This window comes from Erithacus rubecula (genome assembly GCF_903797595.1).
Source record: "Erithacus rubecula genome assembly, chromosome: 3".
Classification (NCBI taxonomy): domain Eukaryota; kingdom Metazoa; phylum Chordata; class Aves; order Passeriformes; family Muscicapidae; genus Erithacus; species Erithacus rubecula.
This window is the reverse complement of record NC_136689.1, coordinates 136,672,727-136,688,936: the sequence shown is the minus strand read 5'-3', so window position 1 is coordinate 136,688,936 and position 16,210 is coordinate 136,672,727. Positions and strand designations below refer to the sequence as shown.

The 16,210-nt window shown below is 43.0% G+C and overlaps 2 protein-coding genes across 4 annotated transcripts in view; both read left to right on the top strand.

The window, feature by feature from the left end:
• ZHX1 (zinc fingers and homeoboxes 1) overlaps nt 1-1,120 on the top strand; it is a 27,955-nt gene extending 26,835 nt beyond the window's left edge. Inside the window, exon 4 of the transcript XR_013773542.1 lies at nt 50-1,120. The gene's annotated coding sequence lies outside the window, so the exon portion shown is untranslated. The remainder of the gene's footprint in view (nt 1-49) is intronic.
• Nucleotides 1-16,210, top strand: part of LOC306799164 (uncharacterized protein C8orf76-like) — a 25,669-nt gene extending 9,459 nt beyond the window's left edge. For 2 of the 3 annotated variants that reach the window (XM_079299792.1, XM_079299793.1), the window contains exons 2-7: nt 2,178-2,301; nt 7,458-7,553; nt 9,874-10,017; nt 10,795-11,312; nt 14,230-14,362; nt 15,455-16,210. In XM_079299792.1, coding sequence (XP_079155918.1) covers nt 2,239-2,301; nt 7,458-7,553; nt 9,874-10,017; nt 10,795-11,312; nt 14,230-14,362; nt 15,455-15,661 — 1,161 coding nt within the window. In that variant the 5' untranslated portion in view covers nt 2,178-2,238 and the 3' untranslated portion in view covers nt 15,662-16,210. Of the gene's footprint in view, nt 1-2,177; nt 2,302-6,872; nt 7,097-7,457; nt 7,554-9,873; nt 10,018-10,794; nt 11,313-14,229; nt 14,363-15,454 lie in introns of those variants that run through there. The other variant, XM_079299791.1, reaches the window with a different exon arrangement.

Sequence of the window (16,210 nt, the reverse complement as noted above, 5' to 3'; positions counted from 1 at the left end):
AGAGTTTCTTTTGAATGATGCAATAGCTTACAATGTCTTTCCTTTGTAGCTGCCCAGTGTGGTGAAGGGGAAGCAATTCTTGAAAAATTTCAAGATAACTGGTTAACTGTGAATGGGCCTAATCTTTCGTGAAACCAAGAAAATTTTTGGACACACACAGGACTTGAATACTCAAAAGGATTGAAACTTAGTGTTGTGCCAAAGTTAAACTACTGCAGTTGGCAGTTCTGCACTGTAAATAGAAGACTGATTAAAAGACAGCTTGTAAAACAAAAATCAGATTTTAATACAGTACGTTTTTATTCTGATACATGATGAAAACATTCTGTTTGAGACCTTTTTTGAAGAGGATTTTGTGACCACTAGATTTTGTCCTCTTATATTTTGTTTGGCCTAATACTATATGTTTCAGTAAGATGGGCTTTATTGCCTGTGTTCTTTGATATGTGATTAAGCTTATAGCTTTGAGTGACCAAACATTTTACAGAGTAAAAGTTCTTAGAAACAGTATAATGTAACTGATATTTCTGTGTCTTATTTATCAGGCTCTGCACAAACTTGGAAAGTTGTGCTGGACTTGTACAACTCGTATATGGGAACGCAGCATACTTCTGGATATTACAAACCTAAGCCTTTGTGGCTGTATGGATCTTGTCTTTGGATTTATTTTTGTTATTTTTTTGAGGCAAAGAAACGAATGGATGCTGCTGTAAAATATTTGTAATATTGCCATTATTTCTTTCTGTAGCAATTACTGCTTTTGCTTCAACAGATAAAGAAAATAAATCAGAGATAGAAAAATCCTAAAGGCGCTGGTAGGAGAAAGGATCATGTGAGAACTTCTGAAAATAAACTTTGTACCAAAAATTTGAAAACAGAAACAATGGAATAAATGTCTCCTTACTGAGTGTGTGTGGTTTTAAGAGGTGGTGCAGAAACCAGGAATCACGTCCGTATGAAAATGTCACAAACCAGATCTTTTCAAATATCATTTTCCCTGTTACACAAATGGAATTTCACCGGTTGCTCAGATGCATTGGATTTGGAGAAGGGGCTTGGCGGAGCAGCCAGTGTGAGGTCAGCTTCCCGTGTGAGTCAGTACAGCTGCTGCCGCTGAGCTGCTCTGCCGGGTCAGCACCAGGCACGTTCGCCTGAGCGTTCTCACTATGGCAGATGCTTTTCATTACAGCATTTGAAATATTCAGGGTGGGCAGAGCAGGGGTGAGTAGCAACCACCTCCTAACCGAAGTCCCTGTCAGTTGGCCAGGCTGCTTTAACACGTGTGTTTCCCTGAGATGAGGAGGGTCTGGGGAAAGAGCTGCCGCTGAGCTCTGGAGGTCCTTGCCCCTGAGCCCAGCCTGCCATCACTCACAGCCACTCCCTGCCAGAGGCAGTGCCACTGTCTTGCTTTGGTGGGACTCCTCACACCCATCTATGCCAGCAGCTGAGCTGCAACTGGAGGAACCTGAGTCTGAGATTTTCCTGCAGGACCTGGCATTGTGCTTACACATGTATCCCTGGCAAAGAAAAAGATGTTTAAAGCAAGAGTTGCTCCTGTGCTGTAGCTGATGTTAGTCTGAAAAATGACATCCCTAGCTGAAGTGGTGACCTAAGCACAGGACTGGAGATGAACATGAGTCGTCAACACAGCTTGGTGTTTGGCCAAATAGTTTTACTTGGTTGGGTAAAAAAAAAAAGAATGCTTTTTCAAGAATCCATCAGGTAATGAGGGAGTTACAAGAAGCACCGGATTATGCATGCAGTCACTTTTTTTAAAAAGGTACCTTTTTTGTTCACATTGTTATCAGCAATTTTAAAATGCTGCAGTTCAGTAGGTATTTTCAAAGAGATCAGCTGGGCTTGTGGGTTATTTCCCCTTTCCCAGACCCTTCTTCCCAGCATCTTTCAACTTTCATTTGTTTTCATAACAATACTATCAACTACTATTTTTGCAAATTTAAAATACTAAGCCACTTTGTGCACTTCATAAATTATTTCTTGTGGGTTTGGTATTGCTTTGGAATATTGCTGGTGGAGGTTGCTAGTCTCAGATAGATAGTGGACTTGTTGCACTTCAAATACTGTAAAATGAAATATTTGAATACATGTTTCTACTGCTATAATATTGAACTACTAGCATTGTGACTAATTTCTCTCCCATGTGTGTTTCTTTACAGGTTCAGTGCTGAGCTGAGCTGATCTTCATTACCTTAAAATATTTGGTAGAAGAAAGAAAAGATGGAAAAAGGGAAAGAAAGTGTGTCACACCTAGTTGATTTGTGTCTTTGGGTGAAAATAAAGGTCAGTGTTGGCAGTAATTCTCCTCTTAGTGAACTTCAGTTTTCCTAAATGAGAGCCAAAGCAAAAAAAAGCGTAACTTCAGTAAAGCCTGTCTTAAGGGACTAACAAGGAAAAGAGCCCAAAAAATAGCCTGTAATAATGACATGTTCTGAACCAGAAATGGTACAAAGAGTATTGCAATTGTAACTGCTCTCAGTTCTGGTGTTTCCAGCAGCTAGCCAGAGCCTCCAGGTGAAGTCTAGCTGCAAGAATTTCTGTGCAAGTGTCACACCTGCACCCACAACGTGCAGAACTGGAGCCTCACAGATGTTCTGTTATGGAAGGGGTTCATCATTTTTCCTAGAGATACCACAGAGTTAAAAACTGCATCATTGATGTATGTTTTACAGTTTTCTTTGCTCTAAATGTGTTTCACATGCAATTACTGGGGGAAGGGAGCAACTCTGGGCAAAGCCCATTCTGGATTTCTGCATTTTGTTTGCATGTGTTCATTGAGCAGTGCTTTCTCTCTGCTGTGACTCACACTTTCTTCAGGCAGTGCTACTTGTGTAAGGCAATAAGAAGACATAGAAGCTAAATTTAATAGCAGTTTCCACTAGTCCTCTCCAGCAGTGCAAAAACTGTATGGGAAACAAGGCACTGCAGAATCAACAGTTCAGTTGTTTCCCATGTGGAGGCAGCCTCCATATGGAAAATCAGAGCAAGGCCTGAAAAAAAACTGAGTTGTGAGGGTAGGCCTGAAGGTCTGGGTGTATTTCTTCAGTGTAGCTTTTTTTTCCTCTAATTTTTTTGATTTATTTCTCCTTGTTTCTGCTAGACAGCAATATTGTAGTAAGTCAGCTCTGTTAATTCAATGTTGTTATAAAAAAGGTTTTAAAAGGTGTCCTAGAGGAGTTGCCAGCAGTGTTGCTTGGTCCTGCCCAGTCCTGAAAACTGCAGTAGGAAAGTTTTCACCTAGAGAAGTAACGAATCCACTGTGGTCTCTGTGGCCTGGTTTCATTACAAGTAGAAATTAAGCACCAGTGGCCAGGGCAAATTAATGAGTTTTCAGAAAAACTGATAAAACTGAAAAAGGGTGTAGAAGGAGGCATACAAACCTCACCATGCCCAGCCCTGGGACTCTGTTGGTTGTTCTTCTAGTTAGAGAAGTATATTGGAGCTACCACCCCTTGCCATGACTTTTGTATTCTGTAAACCATCAAGGTGCAACCTCAGAGGTTGTACTACATGGCTGAGTGAAACAATGTAGACACATAATTATGTCAAAACTGGAAATGTGTAAGCTTGCCTGGGAAGATCACTGCTTTAGGATTCTTTCTAGCACTTGATCACTTTCTTTATCTTTCCAGAAAGCTTTTTTCCTCTTTTCTTTTTGACAACTTTCTGGTCAAACCCAAGGGCGTACTCATTCTGCTTATCATTTATCCTACTAGACAGAAAATAGTTGCAAAAACCATTAATAGCTGAACACATCTGTGTGCAATAACAACTTTATTGGGTTTTGTGAGGCCTGAGGGGGATGGATTATGGCCTAGCTAATATGGCTTGCCAGGGGCTTAAAAGGTTGCACTATCTTAAGGTAGAGCAGGTAAATGAACCATCTTTTGGGGATGCATCTTCTCCTCTCTGTCCTAAGGACCCATAAGAAGCTTTTGACTTCTATTAACAACAAACAGTTCAATATCTTTGATTTCCACAATGCACCACTCACCTCCCCACTCAATTTTAATTGTATCTAACTAGAACTTACTATCATCATTTTAAGTTATGCTAGAGTTCATCTGAGCTCATCAGAGCTTTTTTGTTTGTAGTTTGTGGTAGAGATAACCTCTGTCTTCCCCAAACCATGAAATGTTTTTCCTACCCTCCCAGTAGTCATGGACACTATCCCCTTTTGTGACACCATGCAAAGTAGATGAAAGATGGTTTCTTCTGTAAAAAACTTTAAATAAAAGGCAAGAGACAAGGATACAATGAGACAATGTCAGCAAATAAAGAGCTGTTCTCTTTTCATGAGTGTGTTTAGGGAAGAGGGTATGTTATGACTATCCAACAAGAAAACTAATCTTCCTCAAGGTATGAATATTTCTCAGTGTCTGGAAGAATCCACTTAACAATTCAGGAGCCACCTTGTTCTTTGAGGACCGCTGCCTGTGGGCCTTACTTGATTTCTTCACTACAGGCAGCTTTCTTGCTTTGAGGAGACAACTGCTCGCTCTCCTGCTTTTTTCCAAAGGCAGCTGCTTTCCAGTATATTTTAATAAAGTCATGTGAGCTGCATTATTCCTGGCCAATGTGTGTGGGTAGTGCCTACCAGGATAGGGCCCTAATTGCCAGCTGAGGTTTCTTGTTTCTGCTGTGTGTGCTTGATGGTGTCTGAAGCCTTTATTGTGTGTCTGTGTGCTGGCATAAGAGTGGCTGGACTGTGGCTAGGATCCATGGAGGCTATCACAATACAACAAATAACAAATAACAACATCAGTAATTAAAGAAACATTGGAGGAAGGTTCTTCTGAATTAATTTTGCCTCAGAGTAGACAGGGAAATAGGGAGAAGAAGAGTGTTAGACAAACTATCTTCCATGCTGCATTTTCTTCTCCTGGCCAGAAGATTCAAGCAATAGGACAGCATGGAAAAACCCTGCCTATTGCTGAAGTTGTGTTCACAGCTACAACTGTGCGCTGTCTGTGGGCTCACCCTGACTGCAAGATGAAGCACACAGGCCATCCCCACTGCTGCCCCGTTCACTGGGGTGAAGCTGGGTCCCAGCCCCTCACCGCTGCCCGGGCGAGGCACGCTCCTGTGAGCAGCCACAATGGCTTTGCTGATGACAGGAACTTGCTCGGAGGCCACGACTTGCTGGAGCCCGTTTTTATTGGCCCAGTGTTCATGTACCGAGCTGGTGGCTGGCAGTGGAGTAAGACCTTGCCTGCCTTTAGGGAAAGATTAATCTATAGCTTCTTTTTATCCCTGAAGCTGCCTACAGAGCAGCTGCAGCAGGACAGGCTTCTGAGGGCTCGTACATCTCTGAGCCCCCTCAAAGCTGCCTCTTCCAGGGATGATGTTTTCTCCTCTGTGAAGCCAAGGCTAACAGCATCAAGGCAAATTATGCCATGCAAACTCGAACAAACAGCTTTAGTTAAGTACAGTGAGAATTTGTATTCTGGCAGCTACACTGATGACTTGGATCTTAGGGGAGAAATTGAGCAAACCTCCAGTGCTGACAAGACAGAGGGATTAATTCTTAAAGTTGCATTTTTTCATTCCTGTAACGAATATATGAGAATTTTTTTAAATATCTTGAGGGGAGGCAGGGGCAGCGGAGAACCAGGCAAAGAAGAAATGAAGAGAGGCAATACTTTGCCCATGACTTACAATTGAAACCACACGGTCAGCTGCTAGGCACCCTGTGTGGCACTCAGGAATCACGGCTCTGCTATCGCTGATTTACCAGACAAAGGCATTCTCTGCATTGCAACACAGAGCCTTTTGTAGACCACGTTGGTGTCCTCAGAAGAAATGGTCGAAACCCCCAGCCCTGGAGAACTCTGCAATCCAAGCTGGCAGCCAACCAGCTGCTGTGGGATTTGCCCCTGGGAATGCCTTGTTTTTTTGTGTTTTCTTTTGAGCTGTGGCCACATTTCACTTTGATTACTCATGTTTCTTTTTTTGGATTTTCTTCTTTTTGATTTGTGCTTATTTGTCTTTCTGGATTTTTATGCCTCGTTCATCAGACCAGTGTGTTGCAGTGTGACCCGCAGTCCTGGAATAGGGGGAAGGGAATGTGTGTGTCCAGTGCATGTGAGGAGCACTACAGGTGCTGAAACTGTTCAGACACTTGTTCCAGCCTCCACAGGATGGTCTGCAGGCAGGAGGAAGCCAGGTGGTTTTGATATGCATACAGAAGTGAATGTCCTCACCTACCTTCATACTTTTAACAGGAAGACTGAAGCATGTCAAACAAACTCTTGGTTCTCTCAAGACTTAATTGCTGAACAGTTTCCTCTGTGCTGGAGGGCTTGTTTGCCAAACAGCAAGTTTACAAGCAAAAGAAACATCAATCTGCTTTTATTTTTCTGATCAATTCCAACTACCAAAGTTGAGTTTCTTCCCTGGCATTGATGCCAGGTTGTGCTACGCTCAGTCACAGCTCTGCTGGTATAGAATAATATTTTAAGCACATAAGAAGAAAAAAACCCTGAGAAAAGCAAACCACATTTTTTACATGTCTACTAGAAGGAAACCTTTAAAATCATCTATACAAGCATCTAGGATCAGCCTTCGCTTTGTTGTGTCCCTGTTTCCCATAGCACAGTGTAGGGTCCTCTGGGAAAGCCTATCGTGGAAAGCCTGGAAAGTTACAGAATCACTGAATTTTTAGGGTTGGAAGGGTGTGGAGATCATCTAGTCCAACCCCCTGCCAAGGCAGGATCGCCTAGAGCAAGTAATACATTTTCTGCTTTGAGACAGAAGGGAAACCAAATGGAAAAGTTACCAAAACACATTCCCACTCGCTCTATACACAGTCACCAGACCGGCATGCTAACTGAGCAGCTCCACAGTTACGCAGTTAATTTATCGAGGCGCGGGGCCCCAGCTCAGCCCTTCACTGGGGTCGCTTCCCTGTGGCAGAGCGGAGAGCGAGCTCCTCCCCCGCGCGGGGGCCGGCGGGAGCGCAGCCATGGAGCCGCCGCTGGGCCCGCAGTTCGAGGATTCCCTGTTCGCGCCGAGCCGGGAGCGGCGGGAGCGCGGCGGGGACGGGGCTGCGAGCGGCGCCAGGCACTGCGAGCCCGGCGTGAGGAGCGGGGCGGGGCGGCGCGAGGAGCGGGGCGGGTTACGGCGGGCCGTGACGGCTCTGTGTGTGCTCTGTGTGCGCGCAGGGGTTCGCGGCCCGTCAAGGCTCTCTGTGGGCTCTGTGCATGCTGCGTGTCCCCGCAGTGGCTCCACAGCGTGGCCCCTCACGGTTCTGTGTGTGCTCTGTATCCCGGCAGTAGTTCCACGGCCCGTCACGGTTCTGTGTGTGCTCTGTATCCCGGCAGTAGTTCCGCGGCCCGTCACGGTTCTGTGTGTTCTCTGTGTGTGCTCTGTATCCCGGCAGTAGTTCCACGGCCCCTCACGGCTCTGTGTGAGCTCTCTGTTTCTCTGTGTGCCCGCAGTGGTTCCACAGCACGGCTGACGGCGGGGAAGATGCCGGCGGGGTCACGGGCAGCAAGTTCCGTGCGGACTGGGCGTTCCGGCAGCGGGACTTCGAGGTATTTGCAGGGCTCTCGCCCGGGGGAAGCTGTGGGGACACGGACGGGCGCGGTGCTGCAGCCCCGGTGTGCAGCGGCAGGGTGACCGTACACGATGTACCTCGATGTACCGCGGGTCCGGTGCGTTGTGTACCGCCCCACGTGCCGCGGTCAGTCCCGCTCCCGGTTCGTGCTGAACGCGTGGCAGCCCCGGACCGGGCCGGGCGGGGCCGGGCCGCGGTGCAGATCTGTGTTCTGCCACGATCCATCCCAGAGGCAGCCTGGAGCCAGCCGGGCAGGAACGCGGCGCTGCCCCGGAACTGATGCCGCGAGCAGAGCGGGTGCGCGTGGCCGGGGAAGTCGCGGTCGGAGTTTGGCACGCGGGTTTCTCCGTGCCTGGGGATAATGCCGTGTCCCTCCAGGGCTGTCAGATCGCTGGCACCAGGCGGCTGCGGGTCACCTTTCCCAGAGCTCCCCCCGCTGTCCGGGGAAAGCTGCGGTGGCGGAGCTGCCTCTGCACGGCCTGTGCCGGGTCTGTGCCGCCTCCGCTCGCACCTTTGCCGTGGTGAATATTGCCCGTGTGCGCTCCTCACTGTGCACGTCCTGAGCCGCATTCCTCATCAGCGATGCTCTCCTGCCTTTTGCAGTCCTGGTTGCAGGATCTAGTCTTTCATTACCTTGCTTCCTTGTTAAAATCAGCATCTCCAGGCCTTGTTTCAGGTGTAGCTTCTTCCGGCTTATGGATTGCATTACAGGTTCCCTGATTTCAAAGCCCTCCAGCTGACTTCTGACTACTCCTTTTGCCTTGCACATTGGATTTCGAGATCTTTTTGTATTTCAGTTGGTACTGATCCTAATGTTATTGCAGCACTGTGTATACCTGGCAGATACTTTCTAGTCTCAGCTGAGATGCCCTGAAGAGATTCATAAAAGGGTGCTGATAGCAGGGCTGCCTCAGGCTGTGGTCAGGTGTAGCTGCTGACCCCCAGGAAAAGCAGATTTCTCCTTGCTGTGGTTACCAGTCAGGAGAGAAAAACACCTCCTGAGATCTGCTAAATAGAACAGACCATTGCTTCCTATCTCTTTTCTGTAGCAGTGATTCATGTTAGAAATATTTTCAGTTTTATTGCTAACCTAGATCATTGGTGGAACAAGAACCAGAGCTTGATTGCACGTATAATTACTGATTTGGAAGCATTGACCTTAGAAAGGGGGCTGGAAATATGTAAATAGGGGTAGTAATCTGTTTTCTCATTGTCAGTTTTTACTTTAGGATAGGCCACTTAATAGGAAATGTCAAGGACAGCAGTGTTCTAAACTGTGTCCATGTTTAGGATATAGATGACTGTAGAATCTGCTTGGGATTCATAATGCCTGAACCTTGCCAGGTTATGCCCCTTTGTCACATAACAAGGCAAACAGGTGTCATCAGCCCTCTGATCCTTTTTCACCAGTGGCTGCTGCATGCACTGGGCAGAAGGGAGCTCCCTCTTTTGCTTTGGAATGAATGTGAACTCAGCATCAGCAGAGAAAAATATTTCAGCCATTTTGCTAGGAAGTATTTAGGGTATTTAGAAGCTCTTTCTGTTAGAACCATTAAAGTTTGCAAGGAATAATTAAATACTAATTTTGAGAGATGGGAGAATGAGCACTGTTCTTTAGTTTTCTCTCTGAGCACTTACACAAAGGAAGAGAAATCAAAATTCCAGACCTAGCTTCACTGAATACTTAATTTAATGTATTTAAATGTTAATTGGAGTCCTGGTGAGTGCCCTGAGCATTTAGCTGTAGAAGTATTGCTCATTCTTGTCTTTTTCCTTACCCCAATTAATATTTATTTCAAGTACATTAAAACCAGCCTACAGGAACAATGGAGATTCACTTTCCTTGTGGTATTCTCTGACTTACTGATTATTCGAGGTACTTGCAGGTTCAAACCTTCCCAAGGAGAATGTCTGGTTTGGAAACAAAGTCCCACAGATTTAGGGTGAGCACTCACATCATTGATGCCTTGTGTCACATATTACCCAGGTCAGTAGATGATCCATTCTGGATCAAGTGAGGTGGGAGAGAGGTGGGCAGATGTGTGATGAATCCTGCTTGGACCTAAACATGAGCTGGAACTGAGGCTGCTCATCACCATCTAGACTTGGCTGTGGAGTACTGGGGCCTTGTCTCTTGCTCACACAGGTAGTAGCTGAGTCTGGAGAAATGCAAATGTGGGCTTCAGGTTCTGAATTCCCTTTGTGACTGTAGTCATAAAGAAAACGTGCTGTCAGGCCTGCTTTCAAATGCAAATCTCTCCCTTTTTCTTTGGCTTTTCTTCCTGTCACACTCCTAGAAAGCCCTGTGTGAATACTCAGATTGCCTGCTGCTCTTACCTGCCAGCAACATTGCAATGAGACGTGATGTCCAGGAGGGCCAGGCTCGGTGTTTATCTCGCCTAGGAAGGCACAAGGAGGCTCTGGATATTGCAGAAAAAATGGTAAATAATGAAGTCTTTCTTTTAGGCTTTGAACGTGAAAACATTGCCACTAGTTCTTTTATACAGACCATTTTCTGGAAAAATAATTTTCATGTGTATAATCCTTCAGGATGTTCAGTGCTCAGAGTATTTGGTAAACAGAGGGTAGCTGTCACTGCAGATGTAATCACTCTTTAGAAACTGGAACACCCTGTACCACAATGAGCTCCCTGTGCAGGGAAACTGGTAGTCCTGGAAGGGACTAAATATCATGCTCTGCCAGGCAGAATTAATGCAATGTAATAGGAATTATAAGAAAGGGAATAAATGAGTGCTTAAATCTTTCCAGTATACACATGACAGTTCAAAACTCTCTTTCTTTTCCATATACTTGCTGCCAAACTGCCACCAAGAGGAGTATCTAGCCACAAATTGAGTTTTTCCTATAAGGAAAAAGTCCAGAGGCTCTGAAGTCTGCTAGAATATTATTGATGCTTTTTATTTTATATAAAAGGTATTTATGCTGCAAAGAAAGGCAGCTGTAGAACACTCTGAAGGCAAATAAACAAATGACAGCATTTAGGACCTTTTTGCCTCTCAGACTGGGACAAGGCAGCTAGAGGGAATTGTGCAAGATCTGTATCCCATTGTATCATTTTAAATCAAGAGCAGCATTTTGTGCAGTTTAAAAATTACCTTGTGATATTTGTATGTCATTATTTAGGGAGACATTTTCTTAGGCTCTGAAGAATGGTTCTGTTCTACTGCTGTTTTTAATCTATTATCTTTGGTTTCTAGAGAAACAGCGCTACTAACACGGATCACTTAACAACAGTTCTCAACCTGCAGTTTTCCATTTACCAGGGTCTGGAAAATGTAGAAAAAAAGATTATGTGTCTGCAGCAACTGATCTGTTTACATCCTTTCAATCCTTGGTTCTGGAAGTTACTTGCTGAAGCTTATATGAGCCTTTTACAGAATTTGTCTCCATTGGTCATTCCAGAAGCAAATCTAAATCAGTCTGAAGAGGTTTGTGTAAGTAACAGCAGTTTCAAAACATCGACTGGCAGAGAGATTAATTTGCAGCCTCACAGATCAGATGGCCAGAAAGAAGCCCCTTGGTTCAGCCTTGTTGCAGAAACAAAGAGGGAGAATGCTGTGACTTGTCCCAGCAGCCAAGTGGTGAATGAATTCCTCTGCACTTCAGGAGAACTGGAACAGACGGACAAAGAGAAATCTGCAGACTCCAAGTCCTGGAAGCAGAACGTGTTAAAGAAAGTTGGGATAAAAGCATGTGCCTCGTTTATCAGAGCAAGGTAATTCTATGTATTCTTAGAATAATACTAAGTTCTCTCAGTCAAGAACAATGTAAAGTATATTTTTCCTAGTTGTTGTTTTCAGTTTGCATTTTCGATTTAAATGTTTGTTTCAGAGTTGGCAACACTAACTTAGAAGCACCCTACTGTTGCTTCAGATATAAAATGCAAAATCTACTTAGTGTGGTGGCTGTGCAGAGTCTGAATCTGAGTGGAAAGAGTAAACTAGTGTCACACACAGTTGAGAAGTAAAGAATTTTTTAATGGGCTTATAATGTGAATCTTTTCAAGTAATTACATAGAAAACGTTCTGTTCTTCAACAAATGCTCCTGCTAGACCATTGCTGTTTGCTGGTCTGGTATTAAAGATGCAGTAGCAGAAGTGCCCCAAAGGGGAGGCATAGCCAGTCTTCCTTCTGTGAGTGCCACCTGTCTTATTTGCTTGAAGCCTCATGCTTGAGTGAAAATGTATTTTATAATAATACCCCAATCTGCATAATGGATGAGGCTGGAAAATGAACTCCATGACAACTGATTGACAGGGTTGCATTAAAAATGTTCTTTCCTTTTCTTTTCCCTCTTTCTAAAACTTGCATACAGCAAAAATCCCCAAAACATAATTTGTCAAAGAGATAATTAGGAACTGGTTTTATTAAAATAATCTTGGATGGTTTTTCCCCCTCTTGCCTTTAAGTAGTGTATCAGACACTGAATGTTTTTAAAGGCATCTTATGAATGTCCAGAAATGTTCACAGAGAACGCTTCATAACTGACCTACTGGGGCAAGATTTAAGAAATATAAAAAAATCCGACATAGTAGCTTTGAACTGTACTCAGACTAAGAGATTAAGACTTTATTTGAAGAAGTTCATTGATTTAGTACTGATGTTGAATACTGGAGGTACATTTATATTAATAATCTGTGTTGCTTGTTTCAGTGTGTATGGTTGAGAACTGAGACAGTTATAAATGGTGGCATTTCCTTGCTTGGCTGCACAGTTTCACAGAGTGTTAATGTGGTTTACATTTGCAGATACACTTGTCCCAGATAAGCTTCTCCCCTGCCCAAGGCTTATGCAAGTTGTCTAATATTTTCAGGTCTGTTGGATTTTAAGTGGGATGTAGATATTGTATAAATGTGTGCGCAGGATAAGTTACACCTAGAAAAGGGATGTTAGTATTGCTTTTTGTAGGAAATAAGGTTCTCTGGTAGTGCATCATGAATAATTAACCCTCATAGATTTGAAAAAAATTGTTTTTGTTTAATTTTCATTGAAATTTCATTCTTTTTTATTCTATGTTGATGCAAATTTTGAAACAAAAATACTTTATAATTTAAAAATACTTTCCATTTTTACTTGGAACCAACAAATCTTCTGTAAATTCAGTGAAGTTTTAACTGAGGAAATCAGATTTATAAACATTGATGTCTATAGTATTCGACTGAAAGTTATCATCTCAGATCTTGAGTCTTGTCCTTAAATATGCACACTATTATTGTAGCACCAGCTTCACTTAACTTCAGTAAATGGGATTTAAAAAATTAGCTGGTTTTCATTTTGCATAAAGTTTGAATTAAACACATTTTCAGTAACAACACTGCTAAGTTCTAATGGACCCTTGGTTAAATGTTGTAGAATGATAGAATTTCAGGTTGGAAGGGGCCTCAAGGTCATCCTCTCTTGGCAAAAACATGATATAGGCAAGATGGCCCAGCACCCAGTGGTGGGTGTTTTAGCTGAATCTAAAAAATGTCCAACACTGGGAAATCCACAACTTTCTTGAGGAGATTATTCCAATGACAAATCTCATTGTGAAATACTTTCCTCTTGTGTCCAGTTTGAATCTCCCCACAATTAACATTATGCCTATTGTCCTTCATCTTTTCCATGTGGTTCCCTGTATAAAGGGAATCTCCATCTTTTTTGTAGCCAGTCTTTAAATACTGGAACATGGTGAGGAGGTGTCCCCTAAGCCTTCTTGTTTCAAGTTTGGACAAACCCAGTTCTCTTAGCCTGTTCCCAAATGGCAGGGCTTCCCAGGCCTTTGCTCACCTTTGTGGCCCTTCTCTAGACTCTAGTGAATTCTCTAAAACTGATAATTATCTCTGCAATAATGCCCATTGTGAATTTCAGTGAGTTCATAGGAGATCATGGAATATGTCTCTCTGTTCCTAGAACTGTAAAATAAGCATAATACTGTTAATCTATCTGACAATGGATTTGAGATAAATGTATAGACACCTGGATATTCCTCTGCTGACCTGTTTTACAGTCCTTGTACGAGGGGGACTCTGGAAACTGCCACTGTTTTTGCTGGTTGAGTAGTTGGTGTTGGGGCCCTGTGTGACATCAACCTCTGTCATGAGCAGAGTGTGTGACCTTCACCAGTTCATGGTTGTGACTTCTGGGGCACTGCCTGTAACATAAAACTGGTGAACACTTTTAGAAAATAATCCAGGGTTGCCCTACGTGGGGAGGATTTTTGATATATTTTGATATACTCTCACATTTGTAGCTTTTCAGGTTCCATAGGTAAAAATGTGCTGCTGTCATTGTTAGTCTGTGCTAAGGACATGGGGACACCTGATGACTCACAGGTCCAAGCCTCACTTTTGGATGGTGTGATGAGTTCATGGGGCCAGAAATGTTTGCATAGAGCAACCAGGGCTGTTGGCATATTGGTTTTCAAAAATACTTCTCAGTAGTTCTCTAGCACAGATACACAATATCCATGGTAGGTTTATATACGTGTATTGACTTGTTTGTAGTAGGCAAAAGTCAGGAAGAAGAGCTGTTTTAAAGTATTTAAGTATTAAAAGTGTTAATTAAAGTATTAAACGTTTTGGTTGCTTTTAAGTCTGCCGACTTACTCTTTTTCCAGCTGTGCCAATTTTTAACTGCCTTTCTCATTCCAGGCTTTTACTTCAGCTTACCCAGTCACAACAGTTGTCCTTTGTGCTAGAGAGTAACAGAAAAGGTCAAAAAGAAATTGATGACAAAGTGGCCCTACTTGGTTTCGATGAAAACTCCTTGCTGTTGATGACCAAAGTAAGAGGATGCTTCATTGTGTGCAGGGTCTCAGTTCTCTGTGTGGGCTGGTTGTCTCAAATCATGACACTCCCCTTCATTAATTAACTGTGCCAGGAAGCACGGGGAATTAATTAGCTGGGGCGGGCAGCTGGCAGGGTGTCATCTGGAACTGACAGAGATGCCTGTAGAGCCCTGGCCTGTGTCACACAGGTGGATCTCTGATCTGCTGAGATTCTGCTGTCAGGAATGTGCAGCGTTGTTAAGTTTCTCACTTGACTTGTATTTGCAGATGCATCAGCACTGGGCATTTCCTGGGATGCACATTTTATCTCAGGAGTTTTACATGCCCCAAAATGAATCAGTAGTTTGAAATGGAAGTGAAGATTACTTTGATGGCAACAGCAGTATTAAACACTTGCATAAAAAGTATTACATATTTCCAGAAAAAGCCAGAGACTTTGTTTTGCATTTCTTTGTTTTGCTTAATGTACTGGATTCTAGTTAAAAAAATAAGACGAGAGCAATACCACATTTAATCTCTTCATAGAGATTAAACATTTTTAGTGCTATTTAAAGAGCTTGTGACTTTTATCATAATGAATATTAGGATATGTAGAATGAAGCCAGCAAGATTCTAACTTTGCTGTCAGCATTACAGCTTTAGGTTAGTGGCAGCCAAGCCCCTGCTGAGCTGCAGGCAGTTGAGGAATGGCATCCATGAGAGGGCAGTAGCACACAGGATACCTCAGGGTCAGGAAAGGAAACTTCTCTCCTTGCTTCCCTTGCCCACACGTGCTCCAGGAGTTCAGTGCTGATGCAAGGTGAGCACTGAATGCAGAGCTGGCATTGAGATTTCTGCTGCTGTTCAGAGTGAAAACCCCCTGTGCAAGTGCAGCCAGAAGCTGGAGGGGTTGTGCAGCACTGAGCTTTGGTCTGAATGCAGAATGCCAAGGCAGGCAACTTCATCATGGCTTGGAAACTTCTACAGGATGGTGTGTGGGTCCTGTGACAAGGGCTTTGCCTGTAAAGACTGTTATTAGTGCCATGCTTAATAGGGTTTTTTCCTGCAAGTTATTTTTTTTATTCCATTCTTTCTTACTCTTTTTGCAGGCTATGGGGCAGGATCTTATACCAGAAAAACTAAAAGAGGAGTTTCAGGGTGAGGTAAAATGCATAGGCCCTTCAGCATTGTCATCACTGATAACTGCTTCAGTAATGGAATTTGAAATCAAATGGTTTGGTAATCTCCAAGATGACTTATGTCACTTTGACAGACAATTTTCTTCAGATATTTATCTCCCACCTTCAGTAACATAGACATTTTGTTGTATTTATTCTTGTATCTCCACATGATTATGGTATAATACATGCAATAAAGTTCATATTATATTTTTAAGAATTCTTACTGTATTTCTTTTAAGAATATATATAAATCTCGGTATTTAAATTCTTGACTTTGCATCCTTTTCTTTGTTCACTGCTTTGTTTGTATTTAAAATTATAAGGAACACAGTGTAAAATCAAGCTTTCAGAGATAGCTTTCCATCATAATTCTCATCAATTTGTGCTTGAAGTGCCTGTGATTTTTTTGAGGCCTGCAGTGCTGGTGAGATGGAAACTTCCTTTCTGATGTCAAATTTGAAAGTTTGTTGGTACCAAATTAGATGTTACTGCATTTAGAGCCATGGAATTAGCAATTTTCTTAAGTAATTTAATATTTCTTGATTGATATTATAGTGATTTCCTGTTCAGAGATGGGTAGCTAGAAATCTCAAATATATTTATGCTGAGAAATTGGCAATAATAATAATTCCATATCTTTTAGGAAGGTAATCTAAGTAATAAATATTTAACTTAAAATTGGGA